Source organism: Sus scrofa, chromosome 10 (assembly GCF_054392235.1).
Source record: "Sus scrofa isolate SSC_HxYL_T2T_F1_AM1 chromosome 10, Sscrofa_HxYL_maternal_Yorkshire_Landrace_v2.0, whole genome shotgun sequence".
Classification (NCBI taxonomy): domain Eukaryota; kingdom Metazoa; phylum Chordata; class Mammalia; order Artiodactyla; family Suidae; genus Sus; species Sus scrofa.
In genome coordinates this window covers 87387912-87407939 of record NC_139392.1, presented here as the reverse complement: position 1 = coordinate 87407939, position 20028 = coordinate 87387912, and the positions used below count along the sequence as shown (strand labels likewise).

At 50.6% G+C, this 20028-nt stretch overlaps 1 protein-coding gene across 54 annotated transcripts in view; it reads left to right on the top strand.

Moving 5' to 3' along the window:
• The window catches only part of CELF2 (CUGBP Elav-like family member 2), an 872498-nt gene that overhangs the window by 687664 nt on the left and 164806 nt on the right, over positions 1–20028 (top strand). For 48 of the 54 annotated variants that reach the window (XR_014817160.1, XR_014817158.1, XR_014817159.1 and 45 more), the window contains 1 exon segment: positions 7406–7602. Coding sequence is in view for 48 of the 54 variants with exons in the window: in NM_001445132.1 (NP_001432061.1) it covers positions 7406–7602 (197 nt within the window). In the remaining 6 variants the exon portion in view is untranslated. 54 annotated transcript variants of the gene reach the window in all.

Genomic DNA, 20028 nt, shown 5'->3' with positions numbered 1-20028 from the left:
AGAATTAGTCTTCGGTTTGGGAAGTTCTTGGCAGTGTTGAGTTTTGCCCCCATCTGTCTTCGTTTGATTTCGGCTCACGTTTCAGTCCACTGGTGGGGATCAAGCCAGTGTCTTCTCCGTCATCATCCAGAAGGGCCACTTCCAGGTACTTGTTGCCCACATAAGCAGGTGGATTCAGCAGCACTTAGCCTTGGCAGGTGAATCAGACTGGCAGGGACCTGGGAGTGGTGAGCATCCAGAGCCCGCTCGCCCGCCCCCTCCCTACGCTCTGTTTGCTCCTCTGTGTGGTGGGGGCAGGGATGCTGACCTCAGCCCTGGAGGAGGATTCCTGAAAGGGGGCTCCTGCTGCGCTAGGAGGATGTGAGGCCCGACTGAGGGCAGTCTTCTGCGTGATGCCTCTTTCCCTGTTGCCATGTCTAAAAGTTCATCTAAAAACGCTCTCTGTACCAGTGCCTTCCGCCCTGCTCTGAAGTTCGAGCTACTCTTCCTGATCAATCACTGAAAGACGTGTGTTCCCCGGGGCAGGGGATCTGCCGAGCCGAGGCCTAACTGCCTTCCAGGCGAGGGTGATTCTGTGTTCAAACCCCAGGCACCCCCTGGACGCCTCCTCATTGACTCTCTTGTGGGGTCCTCCAGCTCTCTGCTCTTTGCTAGCGGTCACATTGAGATAAGGTAATAAGGGTTCCCTTTGATTCGGTGAGTCCGTTCCCCCGTGTTGTGTGGCCTTTTCCGCAGGAAAGATTTCCTCCAAGTCAGGGTGAAATTTCACCCTGGTGATCGAATGTGGAGCTTCCGAATACCATCCTACATGGACGCCAGCCCTCCGCAGAAAGTCCACCACCGCAAGCGGGTGCTTTCCTAGTCACCTGTGAATGAAATGGAGATCCCGGACAGTCTTCATAAGTTACACTGTTTTCAAATTTTGTCCTAGCGCAGGGATGAACGTATTACGTATGTTTGTACTTCGTAGGCAGCTTGAACTTTGTCATTTGACCATTTGAAGAAAGACTTTGCCTCCTTCAGCCACTTCAGCCACTCGCAGTTAATCTTGTGTGAATTCACCAGCTGATCTACACAGGTCTCACCTCCAAGATTGAGGACCCGGTCCTGTTACTGGTGGGGCTGATTTGAGGCCCCATCCTGTGCCTGGTGGGGACATGGCTCACAAAGCCTGAGCCACACATGGTCAGTGCTGTGGATACCGTCCCGGTAAAGGCAGGAAGGCCATTGGTTACCTCATCGGATCCGCGGGAAAACTGGAGTCCAGAGAGTTGTGTTAGTTCCACCAGAATCTCCCAGCTGATTAAGATGCAGCCGTGTGGGTCCAGGGCAGAGGCGACGTGCTGAAAGGCAGTCCCAAGAGACAGAGGTGTTCTCCATGGCGACCCTGAAGTGGTGTGTTTTTGGAGGGAGATGCAGTTTCCAGAGCTGGAGGTTGGATGGCAGCAGATGCCTCTTCCTAAATGCAGAGGGTTAGGCTTAGAGTAGAGATTGCGGTTGTGGCACAGGGTCGTGTCTGCTGTGTTCCCTACAGCACACGTGGTGAGAACTGATGCTGTACCTCGAGCGCCACGTTGCCAGTCCATTGAGGAGGGGATTCTGTTCTTAAATAAGCAGCAGCAGCATGGACGGTGTAGACGGCTGCCCATGTTTCTGAATTGCATGCCATCCCCCTGCCCGCCAGAAGGCCCCAGGCCCAGCACCAGGTTTGACCTGCTTGTGCCTCGTGGCGCAGCCTTGGACCATTTTCTGGGATCACCGCACAAAGCCTGCTTCTTCGTGTGCTATTCCTTAAGGATGAGGGGGGTGAAAAATTGGTCCCCAGGTCCTCAAAAGAGTCACCTGCCAGCTGATGGGGGTGGGGTGGGGTGGGACTGCAGTTGGGATGCAGGGAAGAATTGGCACAAATTGAGAGAGGAAGGATGCTCTGGCTGCAACCCCAAGCCACCAGCCACTCAGCCACTGGCAGAATTAGAGAAGTTAAGAGCTAAATGGGATCTGTCCTCTCTCTTCATTTTGTAAGTGGGGAAACTGAGGTACAGAGTTGGGTCCATGATTTTCCTGGGATGGCATATGGCTCCTTTCATGCTGAGCCAAGACAAGAACCCAGGCAGGCCAACCCACTGCCCACTGACTAGCTCTCGAGTGCCCACACTCATTGTCCTGGCCCCTCATTCCTCTTCTCCCGAGAGACTACCTCCCAATGAAATGTTTTGATGAACCTCAGCTCTCTTTGCCTTAAACAACAACAAAAAAACCTACTCACACTTGCCGCTTCATTTAGATTTAAATTTAAATTAATTTTAGTAAAATAAAATGTAAAATTCAGTCTCTCAGTTGCACTGTCTCCACTTCCAGTGTGTAGTAGTCACAGGCAACTAGCGGCTACCATCTTGGATTATGCAAGCAATAGAATGTTTCTATCCTTGTGCCCGGCTGAACAGCACAGATACAGGATAATCCATGGAGCCCCCCCCCCCAAAAAAGTAAGATGGGTAAAAAAGTATGGGAGTAGTAACATTATTAGTAACTACCAAGATTAGCTATCTTCGTTGAAAATTTTTCCAAGTTGGTGTATTTTCTGAAGGTGGCATTTTAGGTCCTTTTGTTCAACCTTTATAAAATTATTTATAGCCACTTGGCATTTCTCATACCCATTTTGTAAGTTTGTTATTCATTTGTGTCGATAAGGAGATAGAAGGCAGAAAGTTGCTGTTCAGGGGACAAAATGGAAAGAAGAGAGAGACCAGTGTTTTGTTTGCATTCTCCAAAGAAACGAGTCTTCACTGGGCCTTGTAAAAGCTTGTTGTCCTGGAATTAATAACAATAATAAGAATGCATCGAATCACTTACTGTAATTTCTGTAATATTTTGCTGCTCAGAGGAACCTCAGAAGGTTCTGCCTCTCCTCTGCTGATCTGGTTTCTTTACTTGAAAATAGAGTGGGGAAGTAGGTCAATGCCAGTGCAAAAAGCCAAGAGTAAGCACTACCATTGTTTTCCCCCAAACATCATTATATTTTCGTCTTGGCTCTGAGACGCCTCGCACCAGTGCCCGCTGGCTTGGTGCTCTGACTCGTGGTCCGATTCCATATGGCATCTGTCCTGGAGGAGCCTTGCAGCTGGCACTTTGCCAAGAGCAAAAGCCGAGTTGGCGTCCAGGATAGTATTGTGGTTTGTAGGTGAGGTGCCAGCAGACATGTACGTCCTTGTGCCTCCAGCCTGCGAGTGGCCACTGAGTCCCCGGGACACATCACCTTAGAGGAACCCAATCCCTGGAATAGTAAGCAGTGACAGTTGGCCTTTATGTCGTACCGTGTCCAGATTCGGCAGACACCTTTTCATAGGGGTGTGACATTGGTGAAGTCACTGACCACCATGACTCTGGATTGTTTGTTTCCAAATTGGGGATCATGACTTCGTGTCCATGGTGCTGTGGTGATGGTCTCTGTCTTACCTGGCAAAGTCTTCTGGCCAAGAGTAGGCTCACAATAAACCTTTGCATTTGAATCTAATTCCTGCAGTGTCCTGGATGCCCACAGTGGCTGGGAATGGAGCGAGTCTAATTTTCTAAGCCCAAGATCAGATTCCAGGAACTAGAAGATCTTACGGAGAGTTTTACTGGGATTTGGGGTATCTGTTCCCATAATTACCTCTCTGTGATGAGCACATTGGTTCTCCATGGCTTCTGGCAAGTACCCCCGAAGGTTTGACTGTTGGACACATAATTTTGGCTTCCTTAGAAGTGTCAGCACTGACAGGCCCATGAGGACAAAGCAAGTCCATAGGTGTCTGGAAGAAATGAGTGTCAGCTGGGAAGAAAGTTGAGAGTCCAGAGGAGGAGGAGCCAGCGTGCGCTTGAACAGAATCATCCAGGCTGTTGCAGTGCCATCAGGATCCAGGGCTGGGGATCCAGCCCCCTGAGGGTTCTAAGTCAGGGGGCACCACCTGTCCAGCCCAGAAGCTCTTGATCAGGAAGATGTGCTGCTGAAGATCACTGTAACAGCTGGACTGTCACTTAAGGGACTAAATGCTCTTAGCATTTGATGCAACTCTTTGGGACAGTTGTTTGCAAAATGGGCAGGTAGCTGGGAAAGGATGCAGGTGTAGATGCCAGGTGCTCACTGATGCGGTCCTGTGGGAGGAGAGAGGAAGGCCACCTCTGGAGACGCCTTCTGTGCTGGTGGAGAAAATGGGGGCTGCGAGGTGGTCTTCAGGGCTCTTCAGTTCAGCACTTGGCCCCCTTCTTCTCACTCATAGAAAGAGGAAAGATGTATTTGTTTTAGTGCAGCCTTTTATTTGGCAGTGTGATCCCAAGGAACCAGCATAGGTCTTCTCATAGTTTACCGTGAGCTGTTGACTCTCATCCCTGAGCAGATCTGACAGCATACCTGGCCACTTGTTGGTTTAGAAATATGTTGTGCTTTGGAGCCCATCGGGCCCGGGTTCGATTTCTGCTTCTACCACTTGCAAGCTGGTGATCTTAGGAAAGGAACTTATTTCTTAGATATTTGCATCTGGAAAATGATCCTTTCTCATAAAGCTGTTAGAAGGACTAGAAATGATGTATGCAAAGCACCTAACAAGGTGTCTGCATATACGTGCTCACTCAGAGGCACATCGTCATTGTTTAGGACATGAAATTGTATGCCAGTCCATCCCATGAAAAAACTCTGGATTGAAGAAGAGACAGGATGGTCACACATGCGGGGGATCACAGGTGTGAAGAAGAGGCCAGCAGCGCAAAGAGCTGACACTTATTAGACACTTCCTCTGGGCCACATCCTGGACTCGGCACACAACTCACTGAAGTGGAGTCTGTCATTTTGGTTTTAAGAAGAGTCTGAGGCCCAGAGCAGCACAGTCAGAAGTGGGGGTGCCAGGATTCCGACCCTGAGCCCGGACACCCCACTGCCTCAGGACACAGGCGGTTGGAAGGCATCTGGGAAGGCTGGCTGGTGGGACAGAGGTTGTGACCCTGCACAAAGAGCAAAGGTCCTGGTGTCAGCGCTCTTCCCAGTTTGCCGCCTTGATGCCCCTCGGCGAGTGCATTTTCTGAGAAGGTGGAAACAGCCCCTCCTGAGTGCTTGCTCTAGAACTCCAGGTTGAGGTATTAGGCCCAATGTGCTGTCGCCTGCCTCCTCCCCAGGCGGATCTGTCGTGCTCTGTCCTGACAAGATGGAGCAGCCCCATTTCTAGCGCTTCCGTTCTGTTAGCAGGGGACCGGCGACAATGGCTTCCTCTTTTCACTCTAGCTGATTGTCAGCAGCAGTAACCACAGGTCCTTCCTGTCCCAGAAATAAGTCTTGCCACACTGGCTCGCAGCGAGCTGTGAACGCTCCATTCTGTTTTGCCTGCAGCCTGGCCACCTCCACCCGGCGTTGGCTCCACAGGGTTAAAGTGTGTATTGAATTCCCAGAGGGCGGTTTGGAAAGTAGTATAGGTACCTGGGAACAAGATAAACGATCAAGCGCTAATATAAACAAGCATTCCATTACCCCTAAATTGTCGAAAGAAGATTTTGTGCTCAATACTGTATTCAGCAGACCTTTTTTTATAACAATGAGGTTGATTAGAGAAAGCTCTGCGAGTGCTTCAAGTTAGACTGTCTGATTGTTTATCTCAAGGATAAAAAAAAAATAGAGTGGTAAATTGGGGGATAAGAGGAGGTAGAAATTGAAGCCAGGACCCAGTGAAGACTATTTGCCATCCTTTTCTTCTCCAGATTAAATTGAATGAGGGATTTCTTTCTTCCATAGGTATGGCTGCTGTTGTTTGTTTTTTAGCCATCGATGTCTTTATTTTTTTTTCCTCCAAGGGCTCAGGAGTAGCCTAGTTTTGCAGCAAATTTTAAGGTGCTCTGATGGTTTTTGATTCTTTTAAGCAAATAAGGAACCCTACCTTCTTGCTGTTTCCCTGAGGCAACAGTGAAGGGACCATTTGCAGTGACATTTTAGTCCATGTGGCCCTTTTTTGACCTTTCTGCCTCTTGGGCTGAAGGCTAGGGGTCAGGGGACAGTTGTGGAATGGCTCTGTCGTACTCTGTCTGCAGAGTTGAAGTACATTTTCTTTTCAAAGGCAGGGCATCGAGAGCAGGGTACCGCAAATGAATGCCACTCAGGGCATTCAGTCTTGTCACTTGGCCGAGTAGGTGGGTTTAGGGCGCATGGGCGAGGGGTGGGGGTGGGAGGACGGGACCAAGAGGGTGTGTGGTTTTGCTTTCCTGTTTACTGCAGCTCAAATAGGAGGGATCCAAGTAAAAATTGAACCTTCGTCACCCTGTTACATGCTGGTGACTAGAATTGCACGTTTCCTAAACATGCATTCTCTCTCTCAAATGAGGGTCTTGGAAAACGGCATTAGGGAAGAGGGATTTGAAAAAGCTTGGGATGTTACTCTTTGTATCAGCCCCAAATATTTACTGAAGCTAGGAGAAGAAACGGCGGACTTTCCTCTTTTCTCTCCCAAACGTGTGATTGTTTAGAACTCAAGTGCAACATCTGGATGTCACATATACAGAGAGCAATTTATGGAGTGTGAAAGATTTGAAATATTCAGTGTCCTTTAGCGGGAACTCAACTTTCTGGGGCTGCTTTTTTTTTTCCCCCTCCGGGCACAAAGCAGGCAATTCTGAGATCGCCTTCGCCTCTCTGAATTACACCCTTTGTGCCCGGGTTCCCTAAACAATGTGCTTTTTAAACGGGCGCCCCCTCCCAGCCCCGGCCCTTTTCTCCGGCGTGGGCAGCCAATAGGCTGCACCCAGCCGCATTGCTGGGGCACTTTCCCTTCTGAGCAGCAACAACGTACTAATTTGATGCACACATGGATGCCTCGCGCACTCTGCGAATTCATCACCAGCATCTTGCATTAGTCATCTGACGGACTGCCAAGTGTTTCATTTTCTTTTCATGTGACTTTATTATTACCACCTCTCTCCTTGCTTCCAAAAACCTCCCCAAAGGGGTGGAGGGGTGGGAAAGCCAGCAGAAATCCAGCCCTGCCTTTCTTTGCACGGGAGAGCCAGTGTGGGGCTGATAACGCAGCGGACGCGTTGATGGCAGCCTTGCCCAGAGAGACCCACACTTAACTTGCAGCTGCCTCCCAAACCGGGTTTCAAGATGTCCACGCCCCGGGTGACAGCCGGCGGGGCGCTGCCCTGGGCTCGGGCGGAGATGCTGAACAGCAGCCTGCAGTGAGAGCCCGCCGCCGCTGCCGCCCAGGAGCAACCTAATGGTGCCTGTGCTTTGTTTTAGTTCATCAAATTTCCACGACTCATTAGGCACTTTGCCCCCATGCTCCTCTTCCTCCTCCTTCCGCCTCCCCGCCCCCACCCCACCCCCGATTTTTTGTCTTCCTGTCCCTCACCCTGCAGCCCTAACTCTGGCTCCCGCTTCCCTTTTTGACAGTAACGGCACAGCCAACAAGATGAACGGCGCTTTGGATCACTCAGACCAACCAGACCCAGATGCCATTAAGATGTTTGTCGGACAGATCCCCCGGTCCTGGTCGGAAAAGGAGCTGAAAGAACTTTTTGAGCCTTACGGAGCCGTCTACCAGATCAACGTCCTCCGGGACCGGAGTCAGAACCCTCCCCAGAGTAAAGGTACGGACCGCGGGGCGCACGCGGTCGGGGGCGGGTGCGCGCGCTGGGCGGGGTGGGGGTGGGGGCGGGGGTCCTGCGCATCCCCGGGCTTCCTGGGAATCGGGAATCACGGGAGGGAGGAGGGCGAGGGAGAGCCGCCCTCTGCCCCTGTGCCCCGCGGCCAGCCCGGCTCCTCCCTGCGCCCCCGCCCGCCTCCTGGACAGGTGGACCAGCTGGCCTGGGATGTGGGGAAGGAGGGGCGGAGGGACCGGGCAGGGGGAGGGGGCGCGGGCGCGGCCGGGCTTCTGTCCAGGCGCGTGATTCCTCCCGGAGGTCACTTTCCAGGCAGTGCCGGCTCTTCTGGGCGGGGTGGCTCGCCGCCTCCCGGAGGAATAGTGTTTCTGCGCCTTGCCTGTCAGGAGCTCTTTCTGCGGCGACCTTTCCGTTACTGCCCATGTGCTTATAATTGCATTTCACTTTTCCGTGGCCTGTGGGGCTTTTGAAATACCGTATACACAGCGATCAGCACTGGTGCAAGGAATAAAAGGCACTTTCAGGAGGGACGTCAGTCCTTGGGGTCTAGGTGGGCATCATTTAGTCAGGGGTGCCTTCAGGGGGGCAGAAAGTAGCGCCCTAGTGGCCTGAAGTAGTTAGCACACCTTCAGAAATGCTTGTGGTTCACGCCCTTAGCAGTGGTTAGGAGTCAAGTGTACAATCTGGTGGCTGCGTCTGCCTCCATTTTAAGATGAGGGGGATGGGGAGCGGGGCACAGTTAAGAGGCCAGAAACCTCTTTCCGGGTCGAAGCTTCTGGTATCGGAGTCACCCTTTTGTAAGCTCTGTGCAGTGTGAAGCTAAGATTTCTCTTCTGCGGCTACCACGGGGTCTCTGCTGGCGCTGTAACCTCACTTTCATGATTTTGTTCTTTATCTGTTCTTGATCTCCTGGGCTTCCCACCCAGGGCTCCACCACCTCTTTGCCTCTCACAGCTGTGCCTTCTCTGCACCTTGTGATTTCTGTCCCGCCTGCTATTTTGTTCCCGTGTTGTTTCACTGAAGAGTTCCTGCAAGCTCCTTGTTTGGCTTGTAGACACACTTTAGTTCAGCCCAGGACCGTCGCTGAGCTGCTCCCTTCCTACCAAGGTGAAGGGCTAGGACTAAACCATGGTTGACACTCTGCTGTTCTCTGACTCTGAGAAATATTGGGCCGTCTCTTGTTCCCTGTAGTTGCTGAAGTCTGATAGGCCTTTTTGGTCCCTTGTAAGAAGTTTAAAAACCTCTTAATGGTATCTGTTTTATAAAGGTGAACTTTCAACTAGTTTATAGGTCTCTCCTTTTCTATCTCAAAACATATGTAACACCAAGAGTGTTTTCAAAAGAATATGTGTAATAATTCTGTGACTCCATATGTGACTGTCCCCTGATTTGAAAAAGAAAAAATTAGCCATCTAAAAATCAGTAAAAGGAAAAAACATCCCAAATTGGGATCATGCTGGAAAATCGTGATTGATCATATTTCTAAACCGTGTGCTTGCGTGTCTTTCAAGTGGAGCAGACTAGAATTTGTTTTACTACATTCACAGTATCCTGCTGAGCGAAGGCCATGTCATGAGCTGGTCTGGAGCTGGGCGGTTAGCAGGGAAGGGCCCTCCCACATCATGAAGGGCACCTACAGAAAACTAGGCCGGAGGCGGTAAACCAGTGCTTGAGAGCAGTCGCTACAGCTGAGCCTTGACTCAGACAACGTGCCTCCAAATTTCAGTTTCTTCAGCATTTTTCAAAATGACTTCTCACCTAATGATCAGAGCCCTTCTTTTGTCACAGTGCCTGGTTGCATGCGTTGTAGTTTTTGATGGCACGTGTCCTACTTAGCCAGAGATCTTTTCTCTCCGAAGAGTAAGTCCTTATGCATGGCCTAGTTCTTCTTGCATTAGCTGGCTCCTCCCCACGTCCCACGGAGCAGCATCTATACCAGGCTGTAGCTGTGACTCTGGACCTCATTCACAAGTTCTTACGACAAACTTCATCAAAGTAGTTTGCATCAGCCCAGAGTCTGGGAGCGAAAGAGAGACCCGGCCCCTGGCTCTGTGTTGGCTCATTGCATGTGTGATCTCATTCAATTCTTACTGGAAGCCTGAAGGCAGCTGGTGTTTGACCCATTTTGCAGATGAGAAAACTGAGGATCGCAAAAGGTTAAGACATGCAGTGGCCGAGTGGAGGTTTGAGCAGTTCCTCTGCCCTCAGGAGCAACTCCGTCTCACCGGCCGGTGAGATGAGGCCGACACCAGCCTCGGGCTGGTTTATTTCAGGGTTGGGGCGGAGGCCTTCCACTTTCCCTAAGTGTTCCCCGGACGAAAGGAAGGAATTTTAACAACAGGGTGGATTTTGTTTCCACCTGTGTCCTTAGTGTTTCTGCCTCTGTGTTGAGGGGTCCATCACGACAACCCGTGGTGTCGTGGGATAGAAGCTACAGATGAAACCACTCACATCTTACCTTTGGGAACACAGGTCAGTTTCCATGACTGTGAACTCGAGGTCTCGCATCAAAGACTGCTTGAAGTATGAGGGCTGTCAGCCAGAGCTCAAAAGGGTTTTGTGACACAGACATCTCTGCTGTGACGGCGTTTGTCGGGATGGGACCTGAGCTGTGTAATGACCTGCCTCCGGAGGGTGACGTCCTGCGCCGCTTCCATACAGGGCAGAGGTCAAAGGCCAGCAGGCTTCTTTACGCCAAGACCTCTGGGTGCCCTACGTGGTTCGTCTGTTGATCGGTAAAAATACGACCCTCGTTTCCGTTGGTTCTGACCCTATCAACAGACTTAAAATTACACTGCTTTTCCGGGGCTGATATCAGAGCCCGGAAACTAGAATTTGAGAGGCTCTATCCAAAGATTGGTTTGGATTTTCTATGGCTTTTCAGAGCGGCCTCAGCTCATTGTCATGCGGACATTAGCGGTTCCCAGGAAGGAGACAAAATCAGGCTATTTACCTAATCCAGGTGAATTAGGTTCTTCCTCTCGCTTTGCATTTGATGTTCTGTTTAATCTCGAGGCATAAAAACGTTGCTCTATTTTTGAAATTATCCTTTAAGGGTCAGAGTCGAAGCGCTCTCTTGCTTCTATCACCGAAAAATATGTCTTGATCAAGCAGCCTCAGCAACCCTGGGGAACCTGGCAAAGTAAGCTCTGCTCCTGACCAGGACCACCAGAGAGGAGCTTTTATTTAGTGCCCAGGGGTTGCGTCTAGAGAGCGAGAAATGCCACAGTGTCGTTAAGGGCATGGCCTTTGAAGTCGGACAGACCTCAGTTCCCCTTCCGGCTCTACCACTTCCCAGGTGTTGGCCTTGGGCGCGTTATTTCATCTCATCCCCAAGTGGGGACAGTGCTCCAGGGTTACTGAGGTGATGAAGGCGGGGGCTCTGCACAGAACTGGACGATGGCAGGAGCTTGCTGGTGGGGGGGATGGTTGTTGTCACCCTTACTGTTGTCATCACGGTCCCTGAGAGCTTGCAATCTAATGGGGCAATGAGGGAGGGAAATACACAGGTAACTATACTCTGAAAGCGCATGCGCTCAGAGTAAATAAGCAAGAGAGGAGCGTATCTGCAAGTCCCGGAGAAGAGTGAGTCATGTGCTGCTTTGGAGACAAGAAAAGCTGGCATCTTTACCAAATCTCCAAAAAATAGTAAGAATAGGATTTCCGTAAGTAAAGACAACAGGCGACAGGTAGACGGATTGGCCTGATTCCGGCATGGAGGCAAGAACAGGCAGGGCGGGCCCAGGGAACGATGGACTCTCCCGGCTTCCAGAGGAAACGGGAATTACGGGAAAAGAAATGGAAGAGGGAAGGTGGAGGGGCCTAGAAATAAAGGCTGGGACCAGTTCCTAAAGGGCCTGCCTTCTCGAGCTAAGATAGTTGAGTCTTATTTCTTAGACAGCCGAGGATCTGTTGAAGGTATTTTAGCAGGAAGGGGGCCAGGAGCCTGGTGCTGTGTGTTGGCGTGGAACTGGGTGACGCAGACATGACCATGGTGGGAGGCGTGGGGCTTGATAACTCGATCGGGACGGTGATGACCAGGGGTCTGGGCCTAACTGGGGGTGGGGGGGTGGAAGCAGGCACAGGTGGGAGTGGACCGAGAGGGGAATAATAAATTCAGTTTTGATGGTATTGCGTCTGAGCTGCCACAGAAGAGTCGAGAAGGATGCAGGCCAAGGAAAGCCATCAGATTTGGTGATTAGAGGAGCTGGGAACATTGCAGAAGGATGGAGGAGGTCAGAAGAGGTACCGTGTAGGTTTCTGGGTGGGGTTGCGAGTGGAGACTACCCTCTCTGGGTGGTGGAAGGAAAGAGAGCCTAGGAGCAGTGCTTTTTTAAAGCCAGGGGTAAGAAGATTGAACCCCAGAAGACAGTGCAAAGGAGACAGGGACCAGGGTCCTTGAAGGGGTGAAAGCAGGGGCTGAAGAGCCCATGGAAATGGGTGGAAGGGGCTCCACCGCTGGGAGGGAGCAACGCTGGAGTGAATTCCAGTCCAGTGGAGGGAGATGGACTCTTGCTCCAGATGCCCTTGGCCTTCTCAGGAGCCAGACCACTTCTGAGAAGGCTGGGTTGCATCAGAGACTTCAGCAGAATGAAGAAGACACAAAATGCCTGTTTCAGAAAATCCAGTAGGCGAACGAACCACCAGCTGATTAAGCAGGAGGGCGCAGTTACTCTTAGGTTGTGTCGCCCTGCAGCGGGGCCCTAGTGGTCGTGGCTCTGTGACTGTCCCGAGCAAGTGAGCAGAGCCCCGGAACCCTCATGCACGCAGGGTTGGCGATGACCAAGGGGCCGAATGAAGGTCAGGACGAGTGTTGAGTTTGTCAGAATGTTCTCTGAGGTCCCGGTGGGGAAGCTGGTAGGAAAAAGGGCACCTCTGGTCTGGGAGGAGAAGGAAGAGGCGGGCTTCGGCGATGGTAAGTGAGGAACTGTGGCAGGGCTGGCAGGTGTATGGATTGTGTCCAAACTTGGAGCGTCTGAGTGGTGGGGTTAACTGTGTGCCTTGGGGCATCATTACGCTCTATGTTTCTGTTTTAATCACAATTACCCCCCGAGATGACAGCACCCTGAACAGACCTGCTCTGTAAGGAAGGCTGGTTTTATTTTTCTAACTTTGGACAGGTAGGTATTATTATTCAGATTTGACTGGGAGGCTCTCTGAGGAGCCTGTGCTGAGTGACCTGAATAGTCATTTGGCATCTGAGAAGAGGAGGTAGAAGCAGACCTTTGGCCCTCACCAGCGCCTCACCCATCACACGTTTACTGTCTCTGACGACTTCTCAGCCAAAGAAGAACTAGAAAGGGGAAGTAGCTTGTGTCGACCAGGGCTCCATGCCAAAGGCCTGAAGAACACAACTTCCTTTTTTCTTGAAATGTGCTAGGGGAACCATGGCGCAACCGCCATGCAGCTGCAGCCCTTCCAGTGCCGCGAGGCGAGAGTGGGCGGGACGAAAATCAAGTTCACGGCTCCTTGGGAAGGGTGGTTACGTTTTAAGTGTCAAAAGATATGCTTCTGCGGTGGTTATGATGCCCTAGGCCTTACCTCTCTTGCTTGGTCAGGCTGCCATTGGGGTGATGCCAGGGGTGGCCCAGGACAGGGGCTTACCTTGGGCAATTTCATCCTGGTCCTCTCCTCCCTCCACTGATCTTAGATGACGACAGAATATGAGGGGCTTCATTGCTGCTTAGTGCCCTTACTTCAGTCTTCAAGAACTCCCTGGTAAAATCCTCCCCATCTCTTCCCGGTTCAGCACCGTGGAAGTGCTGTCCTGGAGAAGGGGCTGAGATGGCCGGGGAACCAACAGGGCCGGTGAAGAGGATGAAAAGAAAGGGGAAGAGCCCCCAAAGCTAACGGTCCTTCTTTCAGAATCTGGCAGGACGCTCTGAGTCCCAAAGCTTCCTCTCTGCTCTAGTAGAGTGAGAGCAGGCCCTGGAACTGCGAGACCTACAGCCAGTGTTTATTGTCACAGACCAGCCTAGAGAGCGACTCTGCAGTAGCACCAGTGCTGGCCTCTTTGAGATGTTGTCCATATTCAGCGGAAGCACATAGGCAGATGCTGCTGGTAGAGTCTAAAGAGAGTGGATGATCTTATAAACCTACATTCATCTTCTAAATGTGGAAGGCCAGAAAAGCCCTTTTTATTCAAGGAAGAAGATGGGGGGCGGGGAGCAGAGAGGTTCATTTTTGTGTTGCTGCCTTTCCTTCCTTCCTGAAAAATAGCTGTTACGAACTTCCTTTCAGTAACGGAGAGGTACTTGGAGCCAGCTTACAGAGGCGCTGGTTTCTCAAAATCGGTAATGGAGAAAGAATGCAGAATGCAAGAAGACGAACCAGTTGGACGTTATTAATGCACGCAGGTCGGGGATAGGATTTCTGCCCTAAATTTCTTGCAAACTAGGCTTGCTGCTCTCGATTCTCGGGTGCAGCCCCAGTTCTGTTTGCTGCCTCAGTGGCCCGCAGGAAGGCTGCTTTCCTCCTGAACTAACTTTGCATTGACAGGAATGACCGTGGAACGTGTCGTGACACCCTTTGACTGTTGACTGACCAAGGTCCTGCAGGAGAGGCATGACATGCAGTCGGAGGCTTTAGAGTCACGCAAGAGGGAAGCCTTATCACGCCCTTATTGGAAGGTGGATTCGTGCATTACAGCATAGAGTTGCATTTTTTAAATGAACAATCCAGCTTAGCGAAATAGAGTTTTTAAATTATTTCGGCTTCCGTAGACCACGCCCATGGAGATGAAGGAGGCAAAAGTATGAAGTGAGCCTCGTCTCAGTCACAGTGAGAAGGAATCCCTTTAAAGACCTCCCCCTATGCTGTGCTGAGAGATTGGACTGCACTTGAGGAGCCCAGCCCTGAATTTGTTACTTACATCAAGAGGCAGCACCTGCCCTGGGTACCTTTGGATCCTTACATCTCTGGAGGGAAAAAGAGGACTAAAGGGCAGGAGGAAAATCCAGAGAAAGCAGGGACCAAAGAAGAAATGGAATTACCAAGGGTCGCTTCTAACCGTGTGGTTCCCTCGTCTGGGACGTCAGCTGGTCTCCAGTTACCTTGTCCCTGGTAGATGCGCATTTCTGGAGGTAGAGTGGCAAGAGGATACAGGAAAACAGGTCTGGACAAAAGGAGAGTGGACCTTTGGGGGTAGAAATTTGCCATGAAAAGTGAACGCAGGGCTTCATGGCTTCTGTCTGTTTGACTCCCTCCAACACATAGGAGAGGTTGACTGAAGACAGCTGAGCCTAAGTGACCTCACAGTTCACCTTTCCCGGGGATGCACCAAAGGTTCACCTGCCTGGAGGTCTCATTTGTCCTTTTCTGTGCGCCTCATGAGACTTCTTCGTGTTCGAGAGGCTCCACCGTGTGTTGTGCAAACGTATCACTCTGGGTCCCCAGAGCGGGTCGACTGTGAAACCAGGCTTTGGAAACGAGAAGTCCAGCCTCCCAGCCAGAAAGAGAAGTGCTCTTCCCGGGTGATGCTGTCAGTCACTCACTCTGCACTACGAGACACTGCCTGCGAGTTGCCTCTGCATGGCCTCTCCTCAGCACCGTTCACTTTGGCTCCAAGGACCCCAGGTAGTCAGGCAACCAGGCCGAACCGTCGACTCTCTTTCTTCTTCAACCTTTGCTTGTAATTAAAATTTACAATCAACCCTAGTTACGGTGTATTTTAAAAGTACTCAGAAATGCTAGCATTAAAAATACAAATAAAGTCTTGACATGCCTTATGCAACATTGTCTTCAGAAATAATACGGTCTTTAATCGTTCTGACCACGGTCAAATGGACCACACTGTTGGCACCCTTAGCTCCCTGTTGCTTATCCTGCATTCGACCATTCTTAAAAGCCTGAGTTTTCATCCTCAGCCCTGTGGTCCCAGGTGCTCCTAAGACTTAGGCATGAGATTTTTCTTCCTTGTCCAGTGTCACGGATCCGGAGACTCATCCGCTCTCTTGTGTTGTTATCTGATCCTGGCTGGCTCAGATCTTGCTGGCCAAGTTGTCCCTCTCTGTGGTTGTGAGGGTGCCAGGATTACCCACCAGGAATAAACGCAGAACCACTATCATGACCTTCAAAACCAATGGAAACTAAAAAGGGGGACGAAAAGAGAACTGGCCAAATGGGAAAAAGTGGAGCGTTAAGATCATATGAGTTAGTGACAGAGTGCTACAGCTTGATGGCCTCTGGTAAGAGAAGTGATGGATGGTAGTATGTTGGCCTTCCGGACAGTCCAAAGTGTCCCGATCCACACTGTGAAACTCAGCGGAAATATCACTTACACATTAGGTATCCCACTAGAGAAATTCACAAGGAACCACACCAGTGAACTATATTAAAGAATCAGAGCCTTCACATGTCTGAGGCTATTTTCAAATCTGTTGCGTACATGTGATAGAGAAAGGAATGCAGGGGGGGACAGGAGGCTCCGTGGAATGATGGATTGTGATGTGTGTGGATTTCACATTCCCCTTCCTCACTGAGTCACGGGGGCCAGCACCGAGGGAGCAATCAAACAGGTTGGCTATAAATGGAAGAAGGAGCTGTTTGGTGGAACAGGGGCAGGTTATAGTGGTAAAAACGAGTGGGTCTAGGAGAACAGGGACAGCAGTTAAACACCACAGGGATTGGAATTGGGTTCGGTGTTTTTTCACTCTCTGTATAAGTGACTGGGAAGAATGTTCCTAATCCAGTGCCCATGCTCTGCCGTTAATTCGACTTGGAGAAATCCAGTTGGAGAAGTGGCGTGATCAGTTCAAAGACTGGAGGGGTGTCATTTCCCTGTTGCTATTAGAGGATCGTACAGTGGACTTACAGAAGTGAATCAAAAGATTGAAAGAGAACATCCACCCGTCACACTCTTGAGGTGACCCAGAATCCGATCATTATCGGATGTTGGCAGTGGGTTCATCCCGCCGTGAAGGACAGGGTCGCAGCGTCCATGTGCCTGGGGGCCAGACCCATCTCCTCCTAATAGTCTTTGGCCTCCTTTGTGGGGGTTGATAGGTCTCTTGCCCCCAAGTCTTGTTGCCTTCTTTTTAGCTGTAGGTTAAAAAGCTTCCCAACTCCTATGGTTTAATAGAAGCCATATCACATCTCATAGACATAGAGATCTGACAGTGGGGAGGGGGAGGGGCATGAGAAACAAGGCTTCTGACTAGGTAGTGGCCCAGACGCCCCCCAGATGCTAAGCATTCCCCGTGAAGATGCCAAACACCGAGGGTTAAGGAACAGGGAATTCACCCCTTTTCGCCGAGAGCTTTTTCACTGCTATGTAGGCCACGGCACCTAATATTAGGAAATGTTATTGAGGTTCTTTCAAGGAGATGGACGCATTCCAGAGACGACGCAGCGTGAATCGCAAGGTCGGGGGCAGAGAGCCCGTGTGGAAAGGCCTGCGAGGTTAACTTAAAAGGCCCAGAGCTCGGGTCACAAGAACGAAGAGAGAGGAAGACTGGAGCCGAACATAAAAAGAGGGATTGTGCTTAAAAAAAAAAGATTGAAGTCTGGAAGATGCTTAAGTGCGGGGGGAGGCTATATATAGATAAGCTCTTTCAATGAATGCGAAACCCCAGGATGCTGGGGCTTAGACTGAAAATGTTGGCATGGCAGGCCAGGAGGAGAGTTGAAGCCAAACTTTTACACAGGAGAGGTGGTGAGCTGGGAGAAAGTTCAGGATGAAAGTTCAGAAGAGGGTGGGGGCGGCGGCCTACAGCCCCCCCCCCCCCCCCCCACCGAGCAGCACTTGGGCTGGCCTCTTTTGTAAGTGGGCTTTGGAGCTCAGGGTTAACCTTGGAAACCCCAGTCCCATTTAATGTGGAATCTAATGTCCAACAGAAAAGATGGCCAGGCCCAGAAAGCTGGTGACGTGCTCACCTAAGGACCTGTCACAGGGCAGTAACTATGTCTCAGCACCGACCCATGCGAGGCCCCGAGAAAGAACTGAATGGCCTTAAAGGGAGGGCAGCCGAGAGGTCTTTATTTTATTTATTTATTTTTGTCTTTTTTGCCATTTCTTGGGCCGCTCCCGTGGCACATGGAGGTTCCCAGGCAAGGGGTTGAATCGGAGCTGCAGCCGCCAGCCTACGCCAGAGCCACAGCAACGCGGGATCCGAGCCACGTCTGCAACCTACACCACAGCTCACGGCTATGCCAGATCCTTAACCCACTGAGCAAGGGCAGGGACCGAACCCGCAACCTCATGGTTCCTCGTTGGATTCGTTAACCACTGCGCCACAGCAGGAACTCCAGCTGAGAGGTCTTTAGAAACCCAAAGTGGGCTTGGGGCTGTCACTGTGCACCTGTGTGTGTGCAGGTGGCCTCTCACCTGGCAGGACACCCCGAGGCCTCCTGAGAGAGGATGTGGGCGGCCCGTGTGACACAGAAGGAGAGCCATGGGGGAGCTCAAGTCCGTGGGGGTCCAGGGGTGCCCCCCAGCAGCAGCCCCCATGTCTTTTCCCCTTTCCTTCAGTTTTAGTTCTCCTTTTTCTTTTTCCTCCTGGTAGGGAGTCGAGCCTGAGATGAGCCTGAGTTGCACTCAATCAGCTGTTCTGAGGCTTCTCGTTTAAATCCGGGGGTTATACAGTTGGCAGCCTCCTGTGAGCCTGAGATGCGGCCCATGTGCCAGCTGCTCCTTCCCGTCCCTCTCACTGTCACACTAATGGGGCCAGGTCCTGAAATACACAGCTGGCCCCTGCCTGGTGGAGCTGCGTCCAGGTGACATGGAGTGACAGGTAGCCTCAACCGTCACGGGAGGTGTGTGTGTACGTGTGTCCTGGTGTATAACACACACACACACACGTGTGTGTTTCAAATTTTGTGCTAGCTGCAAATCTGTTTAGTTCTTTGAATACCATTTTTTCAACTGTGGTGTTGTTGGCTGCATGGTAGAGTTCTAAGGAATTGGTTTTTTACAAAATGTTGGCTCTAAATCGTGCTGCGGTGCCTGGTATAGGGTGGGGACTGAATGGAGGATGTAGGTCCGGAGAGTAGACGGGAGAGAAGAAGACAAAGATGAAACAAGCGCACAGTATGGGCTCTCAATTTTGTAAAACCTACGAGTGGTAGGAAGGGCTTTTTTAACCCTCAGATGCTTCTTTCTCAACTAGTTTTGCTAGAAAATATTTATACACAATATTTTTGAAAAGATACAAATGGGATAAATCAGGCATTTGGGATTAACATACACTCATTACCGTGTGGGAAATACAGAATCCACAAACACCTGCCGTAGAGCACAGGGAACTCCACTCAGTGTTCGCTAATAACCTATATGGGAAAGGATCTGAAAAAGCATGGATGTGTGTGTGTGTGTCACACAAACTCAGTCACTTTGCTGTACACCTGAACGTAACACAGCGCTGGAAATCAACTGTACTCCCACTGCGAAATTCAAAAAATTAAAACCAAAGGAGCTCCCATCATGGCTCAGCAGAAATGAATCTGACTAGTATCCATGAGGATGCAGGTTCGATCTCTGGCCTTGCTCAGTGGGTTAAGGATCCGGTGTTCCCGTGAGCTGTGGTGTAGGTCACAGACGCAGCTCGGATCCCTCGTTGCTGTGGCTGTGGTGTAGGCCGGCAGCTGTAGCTCCGATTTGACCCCTAACCTCCATATGCTGTCGGTATGGCCCTAAAAACACAAATATATATATATGTAGATCAACTTATTTACAAAGAAACAGACCCACAGACATAGAAGACAAACTTCAGATTAGCAAAGGAGAAAGGGAGAAGGAATAAATCAGGAGTTTGGATTAACAGAGACACACTGCTGTATATAAAAGAGATAAACAGTAAGGACCTACTGTACAGCACAGGAAACCATAGCCAATATTTTGCAATAACTTATGAGGGAAAAGAATCTGTAAAATATGCACATGTGCACACACACACACACCCCTACGTGTGTATGTATATGTAACTGAATCACTGCGCTGTACACCTGCAACTAACACAACATCATAAGTCAACTGTATTTAGGACTTCCTGTCGTGGCTCAGCAGAAACAAATCTGACTAGCATCCGTGAGGACGCAGGTTCGATCCCTGGCCTCGCTCAGTAAGTTAAGGATCCGGTGTGGCTGTGGCTGTGGTGTAGGTCAGCGGCTATGGCTCCAATTCGACCTGTAGCCTGGGAACCACCATAGGCCACAGGTGTAGCCCTAAAAAGACAAGAAAAAAAATCAGCTACAGTTCAGTTTTTAAAACCATCTGCATCATGTGGAGAGAGAGGGACCTGGTAGCCTGAAGCACAGAGAGGTAGTCCCTAAAAATCGGTATCTCTGGGGAAAGAGGTGTTTTCCCGTGGATGTTTGTATGTGCAAATTTTAAAAAGAATTTCAGGTTCGTAAGAAGAAGGTGTGGCCTGTTGGCCCGAGTCATGAAAACACACAGCTTGATGGGTTCACTCCACTGCT